At 55.2% G+C, this 19287-nt stretch overlaps 5 protein-coding genes across 5 annotated transcripts; 3 read left to right on the top strand and 2 right to left on the bottom strand.

Annotated features, from left to right (window-relative positions):
* Positions 1 to 1268: 1268 nt before the first annotated feature.
* On the bottom strand, positions 1269 to 2931 carry F5144DRAFT_544365 (L-lysine 6-monooxygenase (NADPH-requiring)-domain-containing protein; the record flags this gene model as incomplete). Its single annotated transcript, XM_066787295.1, has 3 exons — positions 1269 to 1346; positions 1400 to 2000; positions 2039 to 2931. The coding sequence occupies 3 exons, from the start codon at positions 2929 to 2931 to the stop codon at positions 1269 to 1271; spliced, it is 1572 nt and encodes a 523-aa protein (XP_066645689.1).
* Positions 2932 to 6358: 3427 nt separating this feature from the next.
* Positions 6359 to 7178, top strand: F5144DRAFT_483788 (uncharacterized protein; the record flags this gene model as incomplete). The annotated part of the gene is made up of 2 exons (XM_066785403.1): positions 6359 to 6720; positions 6785 to 7178. 2 exons carry the CDS (start codon positions 6359 to 6361, stop codon positions 7176 to 7178), a joined length of 756 nt encoding a protein of 251 aa, XP_066645690.1.
* A 3027-nt stretch (positions 7179 to 10205) lies between these two features.
* On the top strand, positions 10206 to 10470 carry F5144DRAFT_598848 (uncharacterized protein; the record flags this gene model as incomplete). The annotated part of the gene is made up of 2 exons (XM_066790975.1): positions 10206 to 10291; positions 10353 to 10470. 2 exons carry the CDS (start codon positions 10206 to 10208, stop codon positions 10468 to 10470), a joined length of 204 nt encoding a protein of 67 aa, XP_066645691.1.
* A 3124-nt stretch (positions 10471 to 13594) lies between these two features.
* Positions 13595 to 15841, top strand: F5144DRAFT_559484 (uncharacterized protein). The gene has a single exon (XM_066788142.1). It carries the CDS (start codon positions 13630 to 13632, stop codon positions 15472 to 15474), a length of 1845 nt encoding a protein of 614 aa, XP_066645692.1. The 5' UTR covers positions 13595 to 13629; the 3' UTR covers positions 15475 to 15841.
* Positions 15564 to 18955, bottom strand: F5144DRAFT_87019 (eukaryotic membrane protein family-domain-containing protein). Its single transcript, XM_066793499.1, has 2 exons — positions 16450 to 18955; positions 15564 to 16397 (listed from the first exon to the last, which is right to left on the bottom strand). Exons 1-2 carry the CDS (start codon positions 18724 to 18726, stop codon positions 15654 to 15656), a joined length of 3021 nt encoding a protein of 1006 aa, XP_066645693.1. The 5' UTR covers positions 18727 to 18955; the 3' UTR covers positions 15564 to 15653.
* Between the last annotated feature and the right edge of the window lie 332 nt (positions 18956 to 19287).

A 19287-nucleotide genomic window follows, 5' to 3' on the forward strand; every position in this document is an offset into this window, starting at 1 on the left:
CCTAGCTGGACAGGTACCTCTGTATACCACCACCGGTCAATAAGCGAATACACAGAGGCCACCCAAGAACGGAAATGGGACCCTTCTGATTGGCCAGTGGGTGGGAGAGAAGCGAGTTGAAGACGTGGGATTTGATTCTGGCGCGAGATGATTGGTCAATTCGAGGTGCGTTCGCTCTGTTCAACCAAGATGGGGGGGGCTACACGACGAACTCCTGCACAACCCGCGTCCCAGGAGTGCACAGCTGAAGGTTTTGTGACACAAGGGGGAGTGGGTTATGTGGGGTTGTGTGTGCCTACCCTGGTTCATGGTTCTGTTGAGGCTGGTTACCGGGTTTCCAAGATGGACCAGCGGCAGGCCCCCACCTTCTGTTTCCTCGGTGTACTGCGGGTGTAGTACAGCGTGACTGCCATGCCGCCGCAGGTTGGGAAGGCGCGGCATTTAACGAGGCGAGCTGGGTCAACATGGACAACATGGAAGGGATTCGCGTGCGGGTATCTGTACTGGGGTCCCTTGGCCGTCACAACCTGCCTCGAGCCTGCCTTGCCTGTCCAGGTGGTTCGGCATGTCCTCGTGATCCACGCGGCTCCAGATAGTGCTCCCGACCACTAGATTTCGGCGTCCACCTGACGAGAGGCCAGCGGAAGAGGGACCGGATCCTGCCGCATGTTCCCACCGCACACCTGTTCCGCTTGGCGCTGAACCCCTCATCGGATCCGGCTTTTGTTAGTCATGGGGGGTGTTGTTGTGGTGTCATGGAGTGGTGAACCCCCATCTTCAGTCATCCTCGGCCTCGGTGTTCCAGCAGCGAGTCGGCCGAGGCCGTCAAAGGGATCGTTTAGCCCCTGCCATCAGGTAGGGTCACATCCCATCCGATGGTCGGCCTGGTCCATATTCAGCCTTGTGCAGCAGTTTGCCGCGTGGAACTGAGGAGATACGACTTTAACCCCCACATGCTGCTGACAGGTGGCGTTTCAGGCGAGACTCCGCGGCCGCCGGGTTACCATGCGAGGAGGCTGCCCGAAAACCGCCATCTACCATTTTCCGGCCTGAGGTTCAGGTTCTTCCCAAGCCCACGTTCCAAGCCGTGGCAGTTCCTCCTCGGGGGCTAGGGCTCGCTCGCGTGTGATGGCTACGGCGCGGAATATCCAAAAAAAAAAAAAAAAAAAAAACAACGAGAAAATGCTTTTCATGTGCAGGCCTTAACTCCTCTTACAAAAAGCAAATCAACCCAAAAATGCGCACAGCGGTTCAGCCGCCCCCGTAAGTCATGCTGATGCACCAAAGATGGACTGGACCATCTCTCCAGACCGTGTAGACAAAACAGAAAGAAGGGTATCACTCAACTGTTGTTTGGTTAGCTCCGTAATTCACTTCAGGGATAAAAATGCCGACTTACGCCGTGCGTTGCCTCACAACAGCCTTGCAGCCAAACACCAGAGCCTGGCGCAACAGTTCCAGGCGAGAAGCGGACTCCATAATCACGGCCAACTTCCATGACTCTGGTAGATGTATTCTCGGCCTTGCGAGTTTCCACCAGCCAGCGGTCCTTTCTCAAAACTCCATTCTCGGCATCCTTGGCCGCTGGCAGGAGATGCCAGGCGTCTTTCAGCATGTCGACATGGGCCGTGCGGTTATAGCCCGTGGCACAAATAACGAGGTCGACATCCAACTCTTCCTCGCCCAGGAGAGGCCCATCTTGGGCGCCAGGGACGGGAAGCGTGGCTACTTTGAGGCGGAGCGCGTCGCCCTTGTCCTCCACGGCCACGATATCCCGCCCAGCCAGGATGCGGTGCGGCCATTTCTTCTCGTCGGGGCCGAGTGTGCGCTTTTGGTGGTACATAACCTCAAACAAATGCTCAATCAGTTCCAACCTCACAACGCCGTAGTTTGTAGCCCGCGCATCATCGAGGAGATGGGCGCGGTAGGCAGAGGACTTAGGGTAAACGGTATCGATGAATTCGGGGTTGAAGATGGAATTGACGCTGGCGAGAGTTAATCTATTTTCCTCGTTCTTTGGAAGCGTTGCCACACTTACAATGGCGAATCGTCGCTCGGCTTGAGGAACTCGCTCCGCATGACCAAGCGCGTCTTGCTGTTGGGGTACAGGCCTTGGACGTTGCTGTAAATCTCGGCGGCGCTCTGCCCGGCGCCAACGACGGCCACACGGTAAGGCGCCGTCTTGTCGCCGAGGATCTTGGGAACCAGCTGCGCGTACTGCGACGAGTGGATAACTCGAGGGTGGTGTGCGGGGAACAGCTTGGGAATGGATGCCTGGCCGCCGACAGCTACGACAACGTTCCGGGCACGAGAAGTGGTGATCGCGCCGGTCTTGACGTTTCGAGAAGTCACTGTGAACATCCTGTGTGGCCCTTCCTCCTGCACAGGAGAGATGGAGACAACCTCGGTCTGGTAACGGACAACGTGGTCGAAATGTCGGGCACACCACCGGAGATAGTCCTCATATTCGGCACGGGCGGGGAGGAAGGTGCTCAGGTTGATAAAGTCGACTAACCGGTTATTCTTGTGGAGGTAGTTGAGAAATGTGAAGTTGGATCGCGGGTCCCGGAGCGAAGCGAGGTCCTTGACGAAAGAAATCTGCATCTTGGCCCCTGGCAGCAGCATGCCGGCGTGCCACGCAAACTGGGGTTGCTTCTCGAGGAACAGCACCTTAGGTGCTTGTGCCATCTTGCCGGCTTCCATGGAATCATGGAGGGCGACTGCGATAGCCACACTGGCGGGCCCGAAACCAACACAGACTAAGTCAAGCTCCGAGTTGGCATCTGTGGGTTCAAGATATCGGCTGTTGGGAACATCTTGGGCCGAATATCCATTCGCAGTGCTGTTGACCAATTGAGGGACAGCGTCTGTATCATGGGAGCCGTTTGTGACGGCTGGGTGTTCCATGTCGTCGATGCTATGAGGCGACATGATGAGGTCGGATTGGGTAACGCTTTGAGGGGCTGTCTGCGTGATTTTCCACCGGGAAAAGGTCCGGAATGACAAGCTGTGGTGAATGAACCTCGTCTGATGTATTTGGTAGTAGGTTTGGGTGGCACGAAAGAGAACGTGGTTTTGGTGTTCAGATCGGACGATGCACGGTCCCTCGGCAGCCAGGTTGACGTAGCTCAGTGGAGGTGGAAGCGGGAGGAGATGAGATGAAGGGTTACGTCACTCAGTGTAAGACGGATGAGCTGCCGATTGCACGGGAAAGTTAGATTGAGACGCAAGCGGGAGAGAAGCGAGGACAACGGAGAGCGGCGGCGGGTGCCATCATGATATAACAAGCCCAGGCCACGCAAATACTCCAGCGGAGCTCGGTTCTCCTGCCGTGGGGCCGCCGGGGGTGAGGCTAATCTGGTGGTGGCATGTACCTCCCTCGTACTGCATGTACAACACGGTACCTGGCTGGAGCAGGGCCGGGAACCACGAGGAGCGGGGGCCGGGTTCCATTGACTTGTGTGCTCTCCCACCCTCTCCCATCGAACGAGGGACAGGGAACTGAGGGGAGCATTTTCTGCATCATTGCGGAGTTCTTTCTTTTTGGAGCAATCGGTGACATGATTTAACGGCGGCGGAGTGGGGGGAAGATGAGAAATTTTTGGGTCGTGCTTCACGCAAGAAAAGTAGTGAGCCGGCGTGCCAGTGTCGAGCCATTCGCCGGGCGAGCTCTGCAGAAGGTTCTGCAACGGCACGGCGTATTTGTGGTGGGGTGGTGCTGGGTGATGATGCGTTGCTGCAGGCTTGCTGCAGGCCCCGGCGAATTCTTCCAGCATCTCTGTGGGCCTGAGGCGGCATTCGGGGTTATCTTCGGATCAGATAAGATGAAGTGGGTTCCATCACCACCAGACTGGCTCCAATCAACCAATCATCCAACTTTATCTGGATATAGCCGAATCTTCTCCCCTTGCTGCTCCGAGGAACGGACGCCAACAATTGCTCGCGGGGTTCCGGGCGCCTAGGAATGAGGGAAAAAATCTGCATTATCAGATCGCCTGACAATGGTGATCCCTGTTCCGATGGTGCGATGCGGTCGGTGTATGGACTGCCGTCGCCGATCGGGCGAGTTAGTACTCGGTGAGGGAGGTACCAGGCAGGGAAGAAAATCACGGACCAATACAGGTGGTCGATTGCTTTAGATAGGTATTTTGGGACCCATAAAACCATATGGTAAGACAGATTGCATCTGTGAAGCAATTGCAAGCAAGAGGATATGTATTCGATAGAGGAATACCCCGATTGACTTCTCTGGTAAGGATCGCATGAGTACAGCTTGCGTTCGCCTCCTTTTGTTCAGCCGTGCCGAATCCCATTTGGTGCCGAGGAAAAACAGGGTGGGGGAAGGGGGCTGGCGCGCTGTACGAAGCACCTCACTCGGTAGTCAACAGATGATCTGATAAGATTTCGAACTGATTTTGATCCTTGGCAGTGGAAAAAACCGGGTGAGCGGCAGAACACACAGCAAGAATGCCGATGCCGGCCGCCTTCTCGCTCTTTTCTTCCTGTTCAGGGGCAGCTTGGGATTTGGAGGCGCCGCCTCGCAATGTCAAATTGGGATATGTGTCACTAAACTAACTAACGAAGCTCAGGTGCAGTTTTCTCTTTGGTCTCTGCCTCCATCAAGATGTATTGTTTCAACCGGTACCCGTTAATCGATCGCCCCCAAAAACGTGGCTCGCGTGCTCGCCATAGTATTATTCGTACTCTCCAAGTATTCGTGCTTCGTGCGCAATACGATGCACCGACTGCGATTGGACCGTCGAATTCACATTGCGGGGTTTCAGCGCACGCAATGGACCGGTTTGTCCGTTATATCTATTCGTATCTTAGTCCCAACGGTCGAGTTGACGGTGAGAAGGTCCGGAATCTCGTCCCTTCCAGACCAATAGCTAAGTTTCCAAGGAGGCAAGCATCTGGAAACAACGCTTGTTACAAAGTACTAGAATCGCGTTGTTTTTTGGTCAAGTTGTGGTGCCAAGGGCGAAAGCCCAGAGGCCATGCAGCAGCGGAGACGCCATGGCAAGTCGCCAGGTCGCTTCCCCGCCCAAAAAGCACAATGGAAATTCCGATGCCCGAGAACTAAATTGGGTCCGAGCTGCTCACGGCGCTCCGAGACACACGATCGCATCGATGCGGCTTCGGCGATGATGCGCCGCGGATGCCGTCGTCGGTCCTGTCTGGATTCCGGTCGCCAGAAATGCCTACACAGTACAACAAGTGAGTTGAGTGGTCATGGACTGATGATGGCAGCATGGGAAAACGCGGGCTCGGCGGGCCGTCGATCGCTATGAGAGCCGGTCAGAGCCGTGTGTCACCGGCGCTCCCGATCGGCGCCAGCAGCGTGCGTTGATGCCTGGCTCAAAATTCTGTCTTTGGTTCGTGTGCTGCGGGTGGTGTCGTTAACGGCAGCCAATTGGAGGCCGATCGTCCCTGGCAGCGATTCATCGCGATGGTTCGCCGCAATGGAATAAAGCCACGCCAAGTTCAGCCCTACACACTTCTCGAACGACGCCAGCGGTGGCCAGGAAACAGGGTTTGGCATCGTCGCGGACAAATCCCCTGGATCCAACTCGCAACGCATGCTTGAATCGGCTCAACTGTTTCGGCCGCATCGTGGGAAATGACGGGGGACGACGCGGTGCCTGGGGGGTTCCATGAATTGGTGCGCGCTCGCCGAGCTGGCGGGTCCACGGGGCAGCAAATGAGCGTGCACCCATGTGCCCATGTCCTTCTCCTGCGCAAGCGAAGCAGAGGGAATTGCAACCCCGTATGCACATTTCCCGGAAATGTTGCTAAATGGGGTAGCACAGCCGGTTGATCGCTGGGCGAAAGCAATGCCAAAAATTCCCCCGTCTTACGCCAAGGGGGCCCTACCGACCCAAATCCACAAGGTTGCTGAAGCTTGTCTGTGGGGAAATTGGCGTCCTTGGACCTTCCAGATCCTCCAGAGATCAACAGAATCATCAGTGGCGTTCAAAACCCTGAACGTCCCCCAGGCCCGGCACGAGCCAAGAAATTGTGCGCAAGCGCCATCATCAACGAACGCCACATCTGACTCCTCAGTCAGTGAGTGAGCTCCTGGACGACAAAGTGTAAAGTGTGAAGGAAGACGAACTCGATTCGAGAGGGATCCTCGCCAGCAGATCCAGTCAAGATGGGGCGTCCACAAGCACCAGACGAAAACCTTCCAGAGGTGGTGGAAAACCGGCCACCCCTCACGCCCAATCCCCACGCGGACCATCTACCAGAAGTAGTGCCAGATTCATCACCAGAAGCGGCGCAACAGCGGTACTATATGGAGACAGACAAGTATCCGGCACAATACGACACAGCACCAAAACTTCTCTACGAGAAACCAATGACTCCAGCGGTGAGCCCCATGCAACAATACCAGCAACCATGGGGGCCAGCGTCGATTGTGGGAGGCGATTATCATTCAGTCAGCGCGTTGAGCCCAAACAGCGATGTGCCGTGGAATTCGTTTTCCGGCGCCGACGACCAACAAACATACGTTGGAAGTGAGCCTGAGAGGGAAAAGCGCATCTGCGGCTTGCGCAAGCGCGTCTTTATTATCATCGCTGTGGCCCTCGCGGTCGTTATCATAGCGGTGGCGGCTGGCGCAGGCATCGCCGGCGCGATGGCATCAAGGCAGTCGGATTCGGGCGCCGCGCCAGCAGAAACGGGGTCAGCCACGGAGTCTGCCACGGAGTCCGGTAGCAGGTGAGCAATGACTTGGAAAACGAAGCTGGCGCTGAACTTGTGCACCTTGCTAACGCAAACACAGCCCGACCAGCGCATCATCCACAGAACCGACGTCGGTTTCTACAACCTCGAGCGCGCCCACCGCATCACCCACATTCCTCAATAACCAAACGGACCCCAGCATCTTCGAGATGTTTGCCTTCCAGGGCTTTTCCGGAAACGACTTCACCGGCGATGCAACCGAAGTTTACCTGGAACCCGGATATTACGATTTGAACATCAGTATCACGAGCTACGTATGGGTCACCGAGAAAACCGACTGCTGCGTCACTTTCTGCAAGGATAAGAAGACCACGGGTGGGTATAAATGCGACTCGATCAGGCGGAAAGCTACCCAGGACAACGAATCATTCCCTCGGGTTTCGCTTTGGTGTGGGAACCGGCTAGACGAAAAGCAGCGGGTGCGGTGTTCATAATCGGCGGCAGGGCGGCTTGTTTGAAGACTGGAGCGGGCACGGGCGTACAGGTGTGACCTTTTTGGAGATTGCGTGCCTTTTTGCGAGATTTTAAGAGCGATATGGATGATACCTCGAATTTTTGTTTGCATTATGAGTCCGGGGACACAACTGGCTGGCGAACGGGTGTTGTGACGGCGGAAAGAGGCTTTTGTTTAAGCGTAACGGCTGCCCGGGAGTTGAGGGACTTAGTGCGGCGATACATGCCATGTAACAAACAAAAGAAAACACAATTCCTCCTCCGAATCTGAAGTTGATGCCTCACGGCAAATCCTGAACTGCAAAGGCCACCCTTGAGACCTTGTCCTCAGCTTTCAACAAACCACCGAGAGAGGTAAAGGTCAAGCCGTGTACGGCGGCTGAAACACCTCCACGTGGTGGAATCGAGGCTTATTCACTCAAAGTCCTTAAAATCAGGGGAGAAGACAGTTAAGGTCGGTTCGGCAATCTGACGGCGCGGAATGTCGTGCCATCATCGGGACGGATCGCCATGTGAGCCGCATCCCAGCCCCTCAAGGTTGGATTTGGGTTACTCCGCCGCCTTGCAGACAGATTGTCATTGGATCGTGGGTTGCATCCATCCTTTTCAGCTGCGCTTGACTGTTACACAAAGTCCATGCCATCATTGCCATGTGAAAGTTCTGTGCCGTAGGAAGAAGCCGGTAATCGGACGATAATGCAATTGGTGGGGTGTGACTTGGACTCGGCATAGCTCTTCAAGCTTGAAGGTGCTGAAATACCGGTGATTACCTCGCCGTACCATGTCTTAATAGTTGAATGTACCTTAAGTTTGCGGTGAAGGGCCTTGGCCCTTCATCGGCTTCAGCCGCTCTAACTGACTTACATACCACTCCACGACCCAAGCCAACCATCCAAGATGCCTAACTGGTAATCCTATTGCCCTTGAAGCATTACGGTCAATGACATACTAATACTGAACTAACTCTAATATGGCTTGCAACGTCCCAACCAGACTACTCCGAAATTATCCCCATCCTGCGTTGTGTAAAATGATACACTTCGTAGGCAATACGACTGTCATTCTGCATATACGGCTCAGTATAAGGTCATCTATTGTTTCTTCACCCTCTCCCTTTCTAGTGCTTTTGGGTATGTATTCTAAATGCAATCCCGTTGAGCCCCATCGTTTGCCCTCAACACCGGCGATCTAAACAGGAGTCAAGTCATCAAAATTGAACGCAAGCTAACGTACCTAGGTGCCCATTCAAGTTCCCTTCGTTCTAGGCATCATCCCACTCATGGATCCTAGGTAAGCAGCGCCATTGCTGCTCAAGGCCACAATTCGCACAACGTTAAGTAGCGCTCCCTAAATTTGAGACTTTTCTTTTTTGATATCTTCCCTCGTCCATTCCAAGAATTCGAAGCACGCGCTTTTGGTGACTTGGAGAACTCGAGGGACAGGAAGCCCGGCAATCGTTGATCCACGATGTCAAGAAAGTTATTGAGTGCGCCCGCAAGCATACGTCAAGCTCGGTATTGTGTGCAACAAGTTACATGTGACACAAAAGCAGCCCGTAGTGAGCCCACTCCATGCCTAAGTAGGTTCAAGGACCAAATGAAGAGGATACACTCAGTAGAAATACGTTGGACTGGACCTCTTCGGTTTGGGCCCTACCAACAAGTTCTACACGTCCCAGGTTTGGGGCGGCCCGGTCATGGGTGATATGCTTTTGGCTGGGCTGGGTTCATGCACAATTAACGGGATGAGTGGCAGATGGTTCAGTAACAGAGGCCCGGGTCCGGACGCAGGGGCGTCAGGCTGGGGAGGGAACTGTGCTATGTTGATTGGGAATGACCGGCTGCCCGCGGTGACCTTCGCGCGCGACAACTCGTGATAGAAGTGAGCGGGGTGATTTGGGTGAGCCTCCGCTTTTGGCAGAAGTGGGTGAGATTATATAAATTAATATTGCGGCTCAGCTTGATATGTGGGGGGGTTCTCTGCATCCAGGACGAATGGGGAGTGAGGGGCCGTTGTCAGCGTCGCTGTTGTAATAATGCGGAAAATGTTGTCATGCGGTCATGCGTCAATACATGTAGGTAAGTGGGCTTTAAATCTGGGCTTGAGCCGATGTGAGAGGCCTGGGTACCATACAAAGGAAGGGAGGTAGGCTCGTTCGTATGAAGGTAGTCAAGGGCACGATGATGTCCCTTACTTACGTAGGTACCTCGGTATTGTCAGTGTCGGCGGGTTTTTGATCGATGCAACTCCTTTCCAATACCTCAACACTCGATCCTCGCTTTTCGGACCAACTAACATCTTTGATGTTTGCGCCGTGTTCTGCATCCTCACAGCGCCAAGTCTTTTAGCCCCCAACTCCCAAAAAGAGACAGTTAAAAGTACAACGCTAGACATACCTGGATGTTGGAGCCTGGTCAACATGCTGTGATACTCCGCTTCTGCAAGATCCTCGCAGGGGACTGGAATGAAGCGGTGAGCATCATGTATGTCAGCAGCAACTGCCTTCACGAATGAGTCGGAGTCTATCGGTTCAGTTGTTCACGGAAGTTGAGTTGTGAAGGGAGAGTGGAAGATCAGCAACTTAGACTGAGGATAACTAGAGCGTAGACGTACGTATGAGAACGGGGATCTAACGTAGGTTAATCGTATAGAGTTACTACTCGAATTGCCGCACAAGCCCGTCTCCTTCCTTCACAGGGGTGCTCTCCTCCGCTTCTCCTTCGTACCGTGTATGCGGGTATCCTGGGAAGGTAATATCGGCTATGCTCTTGAATCCATTTTTCCGTTTTCTCCCCAATCATAAGGGACCTTTCTGCAACCCCCTGTCCTGCGATCAGCAGCGAACTGAAGCTCTCGACTTTGGCCCCCAAGTTGTCTGTGAGTCTGCGAACATAAATACGTAGTATGATCCCGTCATTCTATCATCCTCAACTCGACCAACAGCACAGTTCATTCACAAACATTCTACAAAACAACATCCTTTCCAACCCCAGGCCACCTCAGCCAAGATGCAACTCCCTACCCTCGCCATCATGCTATCCCTGGCCGCCTTTGGCGCTGCCCAGACAACCGCCATCGGCTGCACCCACGGCAAGTACCCTCTTGAGATAATGGGGAAATATGCACCCTAATTAACACGGAATAGGAGTATACAGCTGCGGATCAAGCGGTGGGCGGCCCGCCATCTACCAGTGCAACAATGGGCAACAGCGGCTCGTATCCATCTGCGGCAACAGTTGCGAGTACATCAACGGTTCTCCGTTCTGCAAATGAGCGTGATAATATGAGAGATGGCTCCCGGGTCGATGGGTTATATGATGCGGATGATGTATATCTGTCGTTACGCCTTCAACGACGAGGTGGAGGATTCTCAGAAATTCTTCTGTCACGAATTATGACATTACTTGAGCTATGCTCACTGTTCAAACAATCACTTGTGCAGTCGTTGTGGATCTTTCGCATTTTGACTTCGTTAAGTTAGTAAGGAAACCGTTAGTGACGCTAGCTACGAGACTACCTACCCACCGTTGGCGCGACTTTGGATTAGTTTTGCCATTAAGAGCAGGACCAGCGCTACATGATGGGAGGGAGGTTACTCTAATCAATCCAGTCGCTGATACAAATCTGAGTGACCCACCATAGTTCCCTACGTACAGTGTAGCTACCTAACGAGAGCATACAGGAAACATGCGGTACTGTATTGAGGTTATCGGGGTGTAAATATTAAATCACTGTTCTTCCGGTGTGTCGCCAAGTTTCCTCCAAGACTAAAGTACCTACACAATGGTGGCGAGCTCCCATCACCTAGTAGTTACCAAGACTGATCCGGAGGATGCTCCCCAGCTCCCAATGTGCTTCGCAGGCAACTTATAATCCGCCGATTTTCTCGGGTCTCGCCTCCGGATATTGATCCTAGGCACCCATAGACATGGGGTGAGCTATCAATATTCTTCCAATGTTAGTTTTCTTGCCGTGTGTTTAGTCCCTTTGTCCTTTTCTTGTAAGTGATGCTGTAGTTAATCGGCATAGGAGTCGTAATTGTTGGAGTGGCAGCTCCTATATGGGTTCGGCTGGTCGGACACCCTCAGGTATGATCTATTTTTAGATCATGTTCCAGGTATTCTCACGAGTCCCTCCGGTATCTTTGTTATTCCAACTCTGGAAAACGTTTTTTCATGCAGGACTGATTACACGGGCTGCCTAAGTGTGACGAACCTACTCCAGGATCCTATCCTGTTAGGGTTCAGTGAAGGTAATCTTGCAAAGGATGCTTCGGTTCGGTGCAGCCAAAGGGTGCACAACAATAGACTTGTTTCAACAGTAGGCTTGCGAGCTTGTAGCGGACTGTAGTTGTGATTGCTAACTGGAGAACTCCCAGAGCTCTCCAGGACGAGTGACTATATACTATCTAGATCCTAGGTATCTCCGTACCTCTTCCTTGGGGAACGCGAGGAACGGTGGTCGTTCCTCTCGTTCCCTTATAGGAACCTTGGGAACGGTAGCCGTTCCCCCCGTTCCTCTCCTGATTGGTCTGGGACCCATTCTTAATGATTGGCTGGGGACGCTTCCCGTGCGCCCCCATCGGGACCCTGCATGCGGCCATAACCGTGACACTAAGAAACACAGGCGGAACCTCCAGGGAGGCTGCCGGCCACACTCCATACCTAAGCATGAGCACAGCACTACGGCGAACGTCAAGTTCCAAGTCGACTCAGACAAAGTCCAAGCACTATAAAGAAGGAAACCTGGGTGGGCTACAAGGACTGACAGGTGTGGAATTGAGCGCATGTGTGTTACAGACCCATGCCCCATAGACTGCGGTTTCTGACGGAAATGGTTCACCGGCTTCCTTATGTGCGCACCGGGATATAGTCTGCTCAAAACATGTCTCCTGAATACATGTAGTCGCCCCGCGGTGTTGGACAGGATGCCCCTAACGAGCTGCTTCGTGTTTTATATGCCCACATTGTGCCGTGATAGGAGCTAAGAGATAACGAAATGAATCGCCTTATTTGAAGGGGCCCGGAGGGTTGCAGCATGCCCGTTGTGCCCAAAGAGGAGAGTGGTTGTGCCCATATGGTCCTGTGGGGTGGTTGTAACAACGCTGCGATGAATCATTGTGAACACGATATGAGACAGCCCATGACCCACTAACCTTGAACCTGAAGTGTTGGAAGATAGCACGGCATGTGCCAATAACTTTGAGGAGTTTCTCTACGTGGGTGTGATGCAGGCCGCGGGTGAATCTGGCGGGCGTTGATGCCAAGGGAAGTGAATCATCATTGCTCACGATGAGTTGGGCCAACGACTGGAAGGATGGGGGCACTGGTGGTCGTAGCAAGAAGATCGAACTTGAAGAATGAGGATGGTGGAATAAAAGTATATAGAATGATATGACCTCCTTACATTGTTGTTTTTCCCTTCTCCTCTTCACACCTCCTGTGCTGCATGGCGCATCCACGATGACACCTACCTACACTAATCGACCCTTGTGTCGTCGCTCCCCCCACTCAACAGTTCGCCTGAAGGTTGGCTGGACTTGATAGGGTATTTTGTGAGACACCGGTAGTAGCTGTTGTCAACCTGTGAGTCTTAGTTTCTTGCAAACCCGAGAAGTTTATCAGTTTCCCGTTGCGTCTGATGCATCACAATCGTTCCCTATTCCGATTCATATTATGAGGAAAAGACCGAACAGTCCATGTCATTTGAGCCGACATCGTCTGAAAAGCAACAAACTATTGTTTTGATGGATGGAGTTTCGATCGTGGCATTCGTTCACTAACACGCACACGTCCAACAGCAGACACTCCGATACCAGCACACGAGGGATGAACTGGAATAGTTCTGTAAGTTTCCCTGGCGTGAAGTTTCCCGTCGGATGTTTTCCGATATCAAGTACTGATGGGTTACAGCAGTTTCACATGAGTCGGACTAGCTAAACAATACCTTCGTGGCTTTTGACGGGATTTTGCCTGTTGTCTTTCTGCGGTTCAATGTGTTCCAGTTTGTCGAGATTTGATGGTGCGCATCTGGTATCGCACACTGTGTCGGCAAAGGAAACAGAGCCATCATGGATACCTATATAGACCTTCAACCTGCGTCCTATCTGTCATCTGTATAAGTCATTCTAAAGTTATCTTCCACCGAAATTCCAGTTCATCCTTTTGTGACCCGGGCCCCCATGCTTGATGTGCGCAGCTGCACCGTCTCTTCCATCTCCACCGCCTCATGGAGTCCGCCAACAACGTCGACAATTTTGACCGAATGAAGTTAAAAATTGACGCAATTATGGAATCAGATATTGCAGCCAACCCCAAGTCTACCGAGTACAATTCTCGATGACGATTGTTTAGGTTGTTGTTGAACTCGTGTTGTTGAATCGGTTCTACGAATGCAAAGCGAGGAAGGATACCGCCAAGCCTAGCGCGCTTGATGGGCCCACTTAAATTTCTCCAGACCCGCGACTCCAGGTCCGTGTCGCCGTCCAAGAACCCGAATCATCAACGCACCCTCAATGCCATCACGTTTCCGCCCGTCATGGTCAAGTCCACCTACCAACCTTCTTCCGCCGCACTGCAGCCGCTACCCCCCGGTTGGACCGAACACAAAGCACCGACCGGACACACATACTACTACAATGCCGAAACGAAGGAGTCGACATACAAGCGGCCGGGTGTTGCTGCGCCGGTCGCTCCCTCAATGAACCCGGCCATGAGCAGCTACGTCCAGCACCAGACCGTCCCGCAGGTCAACCTCTCCGACCCGAACGTTGCCAATGCCTTTATGGCCCAGTACACACAACAACAACAACCCCAACAACAACATGGCCAGCGGGGGGGATTCGGCCCGGGAGGCAGGGGAGGGTTCCAGCCCAGGCCACGCCCGCAGCCGTCTGACAAGCCTCGGTCTAAGGTCGCCATTCCCGGCTGCGAGCCCTGGATCCTCGTCTACACGAAATACGGCCGCCGGTTCGCCTTCAATCCCGACAAGAACGCGAGCTACTGGCGCATCCCCGAGAAGCTCATGCCCGCGATCCTCGAGTTGGACCAGGCGCGCATTCGAGAAAAGGCCGAGGGGAAGCCGGCCGAGCAACCACAAGAACAAGGGCGAGGCTCCAAAGATGCCAAGGAGTCCAAGAAACCCGCGGCGGACGTATCTCCAGAAGAAGAGGTCGCGCACGACTACGACAGCTCCGAGTACGAAGAAGTCGAGGTGACAGACGACGAGGGCGCCGAAGACGAGCTCGACCAAGACGGCAACCCCCGCAAGCGGCAACGCACCGACGAGCCCGCCGCCGACGAAGGACCCGCCGAGTTTACCGAAGCGGACATCGCCGCGCAGCTGGCCGCCATGGGCGCCGACTACGGAGCCGACGACGACGGCGAATACAACGACGCTGAGATGGGCGAGGGCGGCGAGGGCTGGGAGGAGGGCGACGAGGGCCTGCCGCTGTCCGACGAGGACGCGCGCGAGCTGTTCAAGGACCTGCTCAACGACTTCCACATCAACCCGTACAGCCCGTGGGAGAAGCTGATCGAGGAGGGCAAGGTGTTTGACGACGCGCGGTACAGCGTACTGCCCACGACCAAGGCGCGCAGGGAGGTGTGGGAGGAGTGGTCGCGGGCCAAGATCCAGGAGCTCAAAGAGCGGCGCGCCAAGGAGGAGAAAAAGGACCCGCGCATCCCCTACCTCGCCTTCTTACAGGCCAAGGCCACGCCCAAGCTGTACTGGCCCGAGTTCCGGCGCAAGTACAAGCGCGAGGACCCCATGCGCGACCCCAAGCTGCCGGACAAGGACCGCGAGAAGTGGTACCGCGAGCACATCAACCGGCTGAAGCTGCCGCAGGCGACGCTGCGGTCGGATTTGAAGAAGCTGCTCGAGGCGGTGCCGCTGTCGGCGCTCAACAACCAAACACTACCCACCGAGCTCCCGCGGCAGGTGCTAGCCGATGTGCGGTACATCTCGCTGGATCCCAAGGTGCGCGATCCGTTTGTCGAGGCGTACATCCAGGGTCTGGGGCCGCCGCCGGAGGGGGGGGAGGCCATGGAGCAGGAGGATGAGGCGGCGAAGAAGGTGCGTGAAGAAAGGCGGCGGCGGGAGAGGGCGCTAGAGGAGCGGGAGCGGGCCGTCGCTGAGGAGAAGCGGCGGCAGGAGAAGAAGGTGCAGTACGAGCGGGCGCGGTTGCGGGATGAGGAGCGGGAGATTGAGCGGGCGATGCACGTGGGTAAGAAGGGGCTGCAGAGCCAGTTGGTGAGGGATCAGGAGGAGGGGTCATAGTTAGGAAATTTGATGGTTCCGGAATGAAGACGGTGATGTTTCTGATGTTCAATTATCACCTCGTTTAGGTACGAAGATGCATGTTCTGTATGTATGCTAATAACGCCGCGCAATGCTCCTCAACGCAGATAAATACACCGCAAACGATGGGAAAAAAAAAACCCAAGACCGAAAACCGTCTACCAAATGCGCTTCGCCACCATTTCATACCTCATAACCCTCCCAAAATCTTTCTCCTTATCCCGCTCGACATTCCCCTCCGCCTTCCTCTCCCTCTCCCTCGTCTTCCTCAACCCCTCCACATCCTCCCCAAAGATCCACCGCCGCCGATCCTCCCCGACCTCCACCTGCCCATACCCGCCCACCCTCCGCCCGCGCGCATCAAACGACTCGCGCTCCGCCACGCCCGCCGCCACGGCGTGCTCCTTGCCCTTCATGCGCGCGTAGCGGTCGCGCGCGTACCGCAGCAACACCATCCCCAGCAGCAGCTTGACGACCAGCAGGACGAGGAAGATCAGCAGAAACACCACCACCATGGTCAGCGCCGCGATGGCGTCGTCGCTGCTAATAGGCGGCAGCCACCGGAGGAGTATGTTGCTCACTGGCGCCGCGGGGTTTCCGCTCCCGGGCATGTCGCCCGTGCCGTTGCCGTCGGGCTGGTCGGCGGCGTAGGGGTAGCCGAAGACGGAGCGGCCGAGCGCGTTGCGGATGAGGTGGTCGATGCGGCTGAGCGCCGCCTGCATGGCCGGGGAGGGGGTCGCGTTGTCGACTGATAGGGAGGTTTGTGTGGTGGGTGGGAGCGGGGTGGGGAGGTGGGTGGCGAGGAACATGTTGTAGATTTGCACTGAGGCGCGGATGAAGAGGGTCGATAGGGGGATGAGGGGGAGGCCCAGACGGCGGGTTAGGGACGGAGTGACGAAGGCCTGGTTAAACTGTCAGTATTTTACGGGTAAGCGGATATGAAAGGCTGCTTACGTTGGTGTAGTAGTCCTTGCACAGGATGTCGAGGATCCGCGCGTAAAAGGACGGTTTGATGTTGTTGAACTTGTTGATGTAGGCATGCTTGATCCAGTCGACCACCATCTCGCTCCCGATAACCACGATGAATGGGGAGAGTACCTCGCCCGACCACAGCCACGACGGCAGGATGGTGAAGCTGGCTGGGAGGATTGATGATGTGTGTAAGGGGATGCTGCTCGGCCCACTATCCTCACTCCCAGCGCCTGGCACAGACAACCCGCCAACCTCGACAACATTGCGCATGCCAATGATGATAAGCATGACCCATAACTGGAAACGCTCGACGATGTCGGCGCAGGAAAGTTGGAACGTATTCTCCTTCTCGAAGCGTTTGAACACGGCGCTTTTGATCTCGACGAACTGGTTCGACAGCAGTAACGTCAGGAGAGCATTGGAGTACGAGTTGACGGCCACGTTGAGCGCAATGACTTGGTAAAATAGAATGACGGAGTGCAGGACGTTGTACAGGAGCGCCAGCAGGAACATGCCGAGTGGGAGCATCACCTTGGAGCGGCCGGAGCTGTTTCGGGAGAGGGTCTCGGTACTAAAGAGGCACTCGAAGATGTCCTGGCCGAGGGCGGAAAGGAGCCTATCGCCGACCTCGAGGAGGTTGTAGATGGCGTATAACTTGATGGCCGACTGGGCCCGGATGAAATGGTACATCCGGCTGGCATCAAGGTTCATCAGAGCTATGGAGCTGCAGATGAGGATGGCGCCCTGGAGGAGGTCGGCTTTGTGGTACGAGGTAAGGTTTGAGGGACTCGACTTCGTTCGACGGTGACGGAACAACCCCGACGGTCTGCTGCTCGGTTTCTTCGACGGCCCAGCCATGGCGGGCCCGGAGACGCGCCGGCTGCCTGGGCGCCGAGAAGCGGACTCGGCTCTACCGCCGGCAACCCCTGAAGCGCGCGCTGTGCCATCTAGACCGTCTCGCGCTCTGCTTCTGCTCCTCGATTCCTCCGCACGGTTTTCTTGGCCGGCCGTGCTTGGCGAGGCGCGCCCCCGGCGCCCTCGCCGCCACATGCGCCCCAGTCCGTACCAAACGAAATCCACCATCCACCGCAACTCTTTCCCGATGACGTATGCCCACCAACGGACCAATACAGACGCCGCGATGCAGAATCGCATGGGCAGCACGGTGAAGGTCCAGAGCCAGGCGTCGAAGCAAGCAGCAACACCAAACGCCATAGCCCTCTCGAGATACCACGGAAGAAGCAAGAAGTTCTTGAGGCGTTCGAATTTGATGGCGCTGGATTCGTATGGCATGTCATTCGCGTACGAGTGATGGATATAGAGGGGACTTGGTCGCTGGGCGGCTAATTCGAGCTGCAGTAACGTCGGTATGGACATAGGCGGGAGGGGAATTGTGGGCGGGATCGGGGACGGAGGGGCAGGGTCGACTTTGCCGTCCCTAGGCGGCACGGCGGTTCGATCCGTGGGCGGCGCGTGGGTATTTCGGCTGTCGAGTTCTAGAGCAGTCGGTCGCGGGGCTGGTTGGAAGGAATTGCGACGCGAGGATTGCTGCGCCGGAGGCTGGCTTGGGGGTTGGCTTGTTGTCTTCCGCCTGCCCATTGGTGGTGTAGAAAGTGTGCGTCCATTTATTATCGGCCTTCCTTGCGCTAACCTCCCGTTCTCCCGTTGCTCGGATCGTAGGAACTCGGCCTGGGCGACGTGCGCCGAGTGGTCCTCCGTTGCTTTTGATAGCCGGCGGCTTGCTTCAACGATGCCAGCGGTCAGCGGGGGGTCACCAATTATGCGTTTTGGGATGGCGGCGACGGGCAAAGACTCCGGTGCGGCGGTCAGTTCTTGCATCTTGGATGCCGAGAGTCGCCTGACCCCGTCGGGGTTGCTCGTTTTGGTGTTAGACCTGCTTCGGGTTTTCGTGACATTGTCAAGATCTGTCCCAAGTGTCGGAAGCGGTGCGGCATGTGCAGGCGGAGTAGGTAATCGAAATTGGTCGCCATCGCTCTGGCTCTCGCCGGACGGGTCCGGTGTCGGTACGCCGGTAGTCGGATTCGACACCGCTCGCTCCCGGGGGACGTTGGTCTCAGTGGTTTGCGTCGGCGGTGGATCGCTTGGTGTTAAAATCGGGGAGGGGAGTTGTGCGGCGGTATTCTGGGATCCTTTCCTACTTCTCCTCCTATTTTTTGATTTGTGAGGTTCCTTCCCCGGTTCGACCTTGGAGACGTCGGATGGCTCGTGGGCCTTCGCCGGAGACGATGGTACCTCCATGCTGCTCCGCTGTGTTCTCGGTCGACTGGTCGCGAAAAAGTCGTTAGGTGACCATCACGAGGGTCGGAGCATTGACTTATTCCACCTGGCAGGGCGAATCGGGCCACTGGAGGAGATTCGCGGCGTGAGGTTTACGATGTACAAAGGACAACTTTGTCGTCGGTGGTTTGCATTCAACCCTGCATCGTTGTCTCAACATTCCGTCTTGGCATACCGAGCCACCGATGGGATGGAGGGCGCTCCACTTTTGCGTCGCAGGGATGGTCTGGGCTTTCGGCGGCGCCTTTTTCATCCATGGAAGCCAAGCAGCCCAAGCTCTCCAGCCAAGTGTGTTTTGCAGCAATTGTCTGAGCTTCTACCGGAGCTTACAAATAAGGTCCAGGATAAATGCCTAAATAGGTAATAATGAGATTTTACCCAAGTATGTCCATCCCCCGATTTGGTCGTGCAGGAGGAGCCCCGAGACACACAACAAGCAAGTTCTAGCACAACCTGGAACACATCGAATGGCTGGTGCGCCCTCAAAGCCATCGGATAAGGCTTCGCCAACAATAACTATCG

Source organism: Chaetomium tenue (assembly GCF_020726465.1).
Source record: "Chaetomium tenue strain MPI-SDFR-AT-0079 chromosome Unknown F5144scaffold_2, whole genome shotgun sequence".
Classification (NCBI taxonomy): domain Eukaryota; kingdom Fungi; phylum Ascomycota; class Sordariomycetes; order Sordariales; family Chaetomiaceae; genus Chaetomium; species Chaetomium tenue.

Coding starts and splice junctions, on each gene's coding strand:
- F5144DRAFT_87019 (XM_066793499.1), bottom strand. CDS start 18,726: ATGGAGGTACCATCGTCTCCGGCGAAGGCCCACGAGCCATCCGACGTC. Junction 16,398..16,449: donor GCAAGGACTACTACACCAAC/GTAAGCAGCCTT, acceptor CAGTTTAACCAG/GCCTTCGTCACTCCGTCCCT.
- F5144DRAFT_559484 (XM_066788142.1), top strand. CDS start 13,630: ATGGGCCCACTTAAATTTCTCCAGACCCGCGACTCCAGGTCCGTGTCG.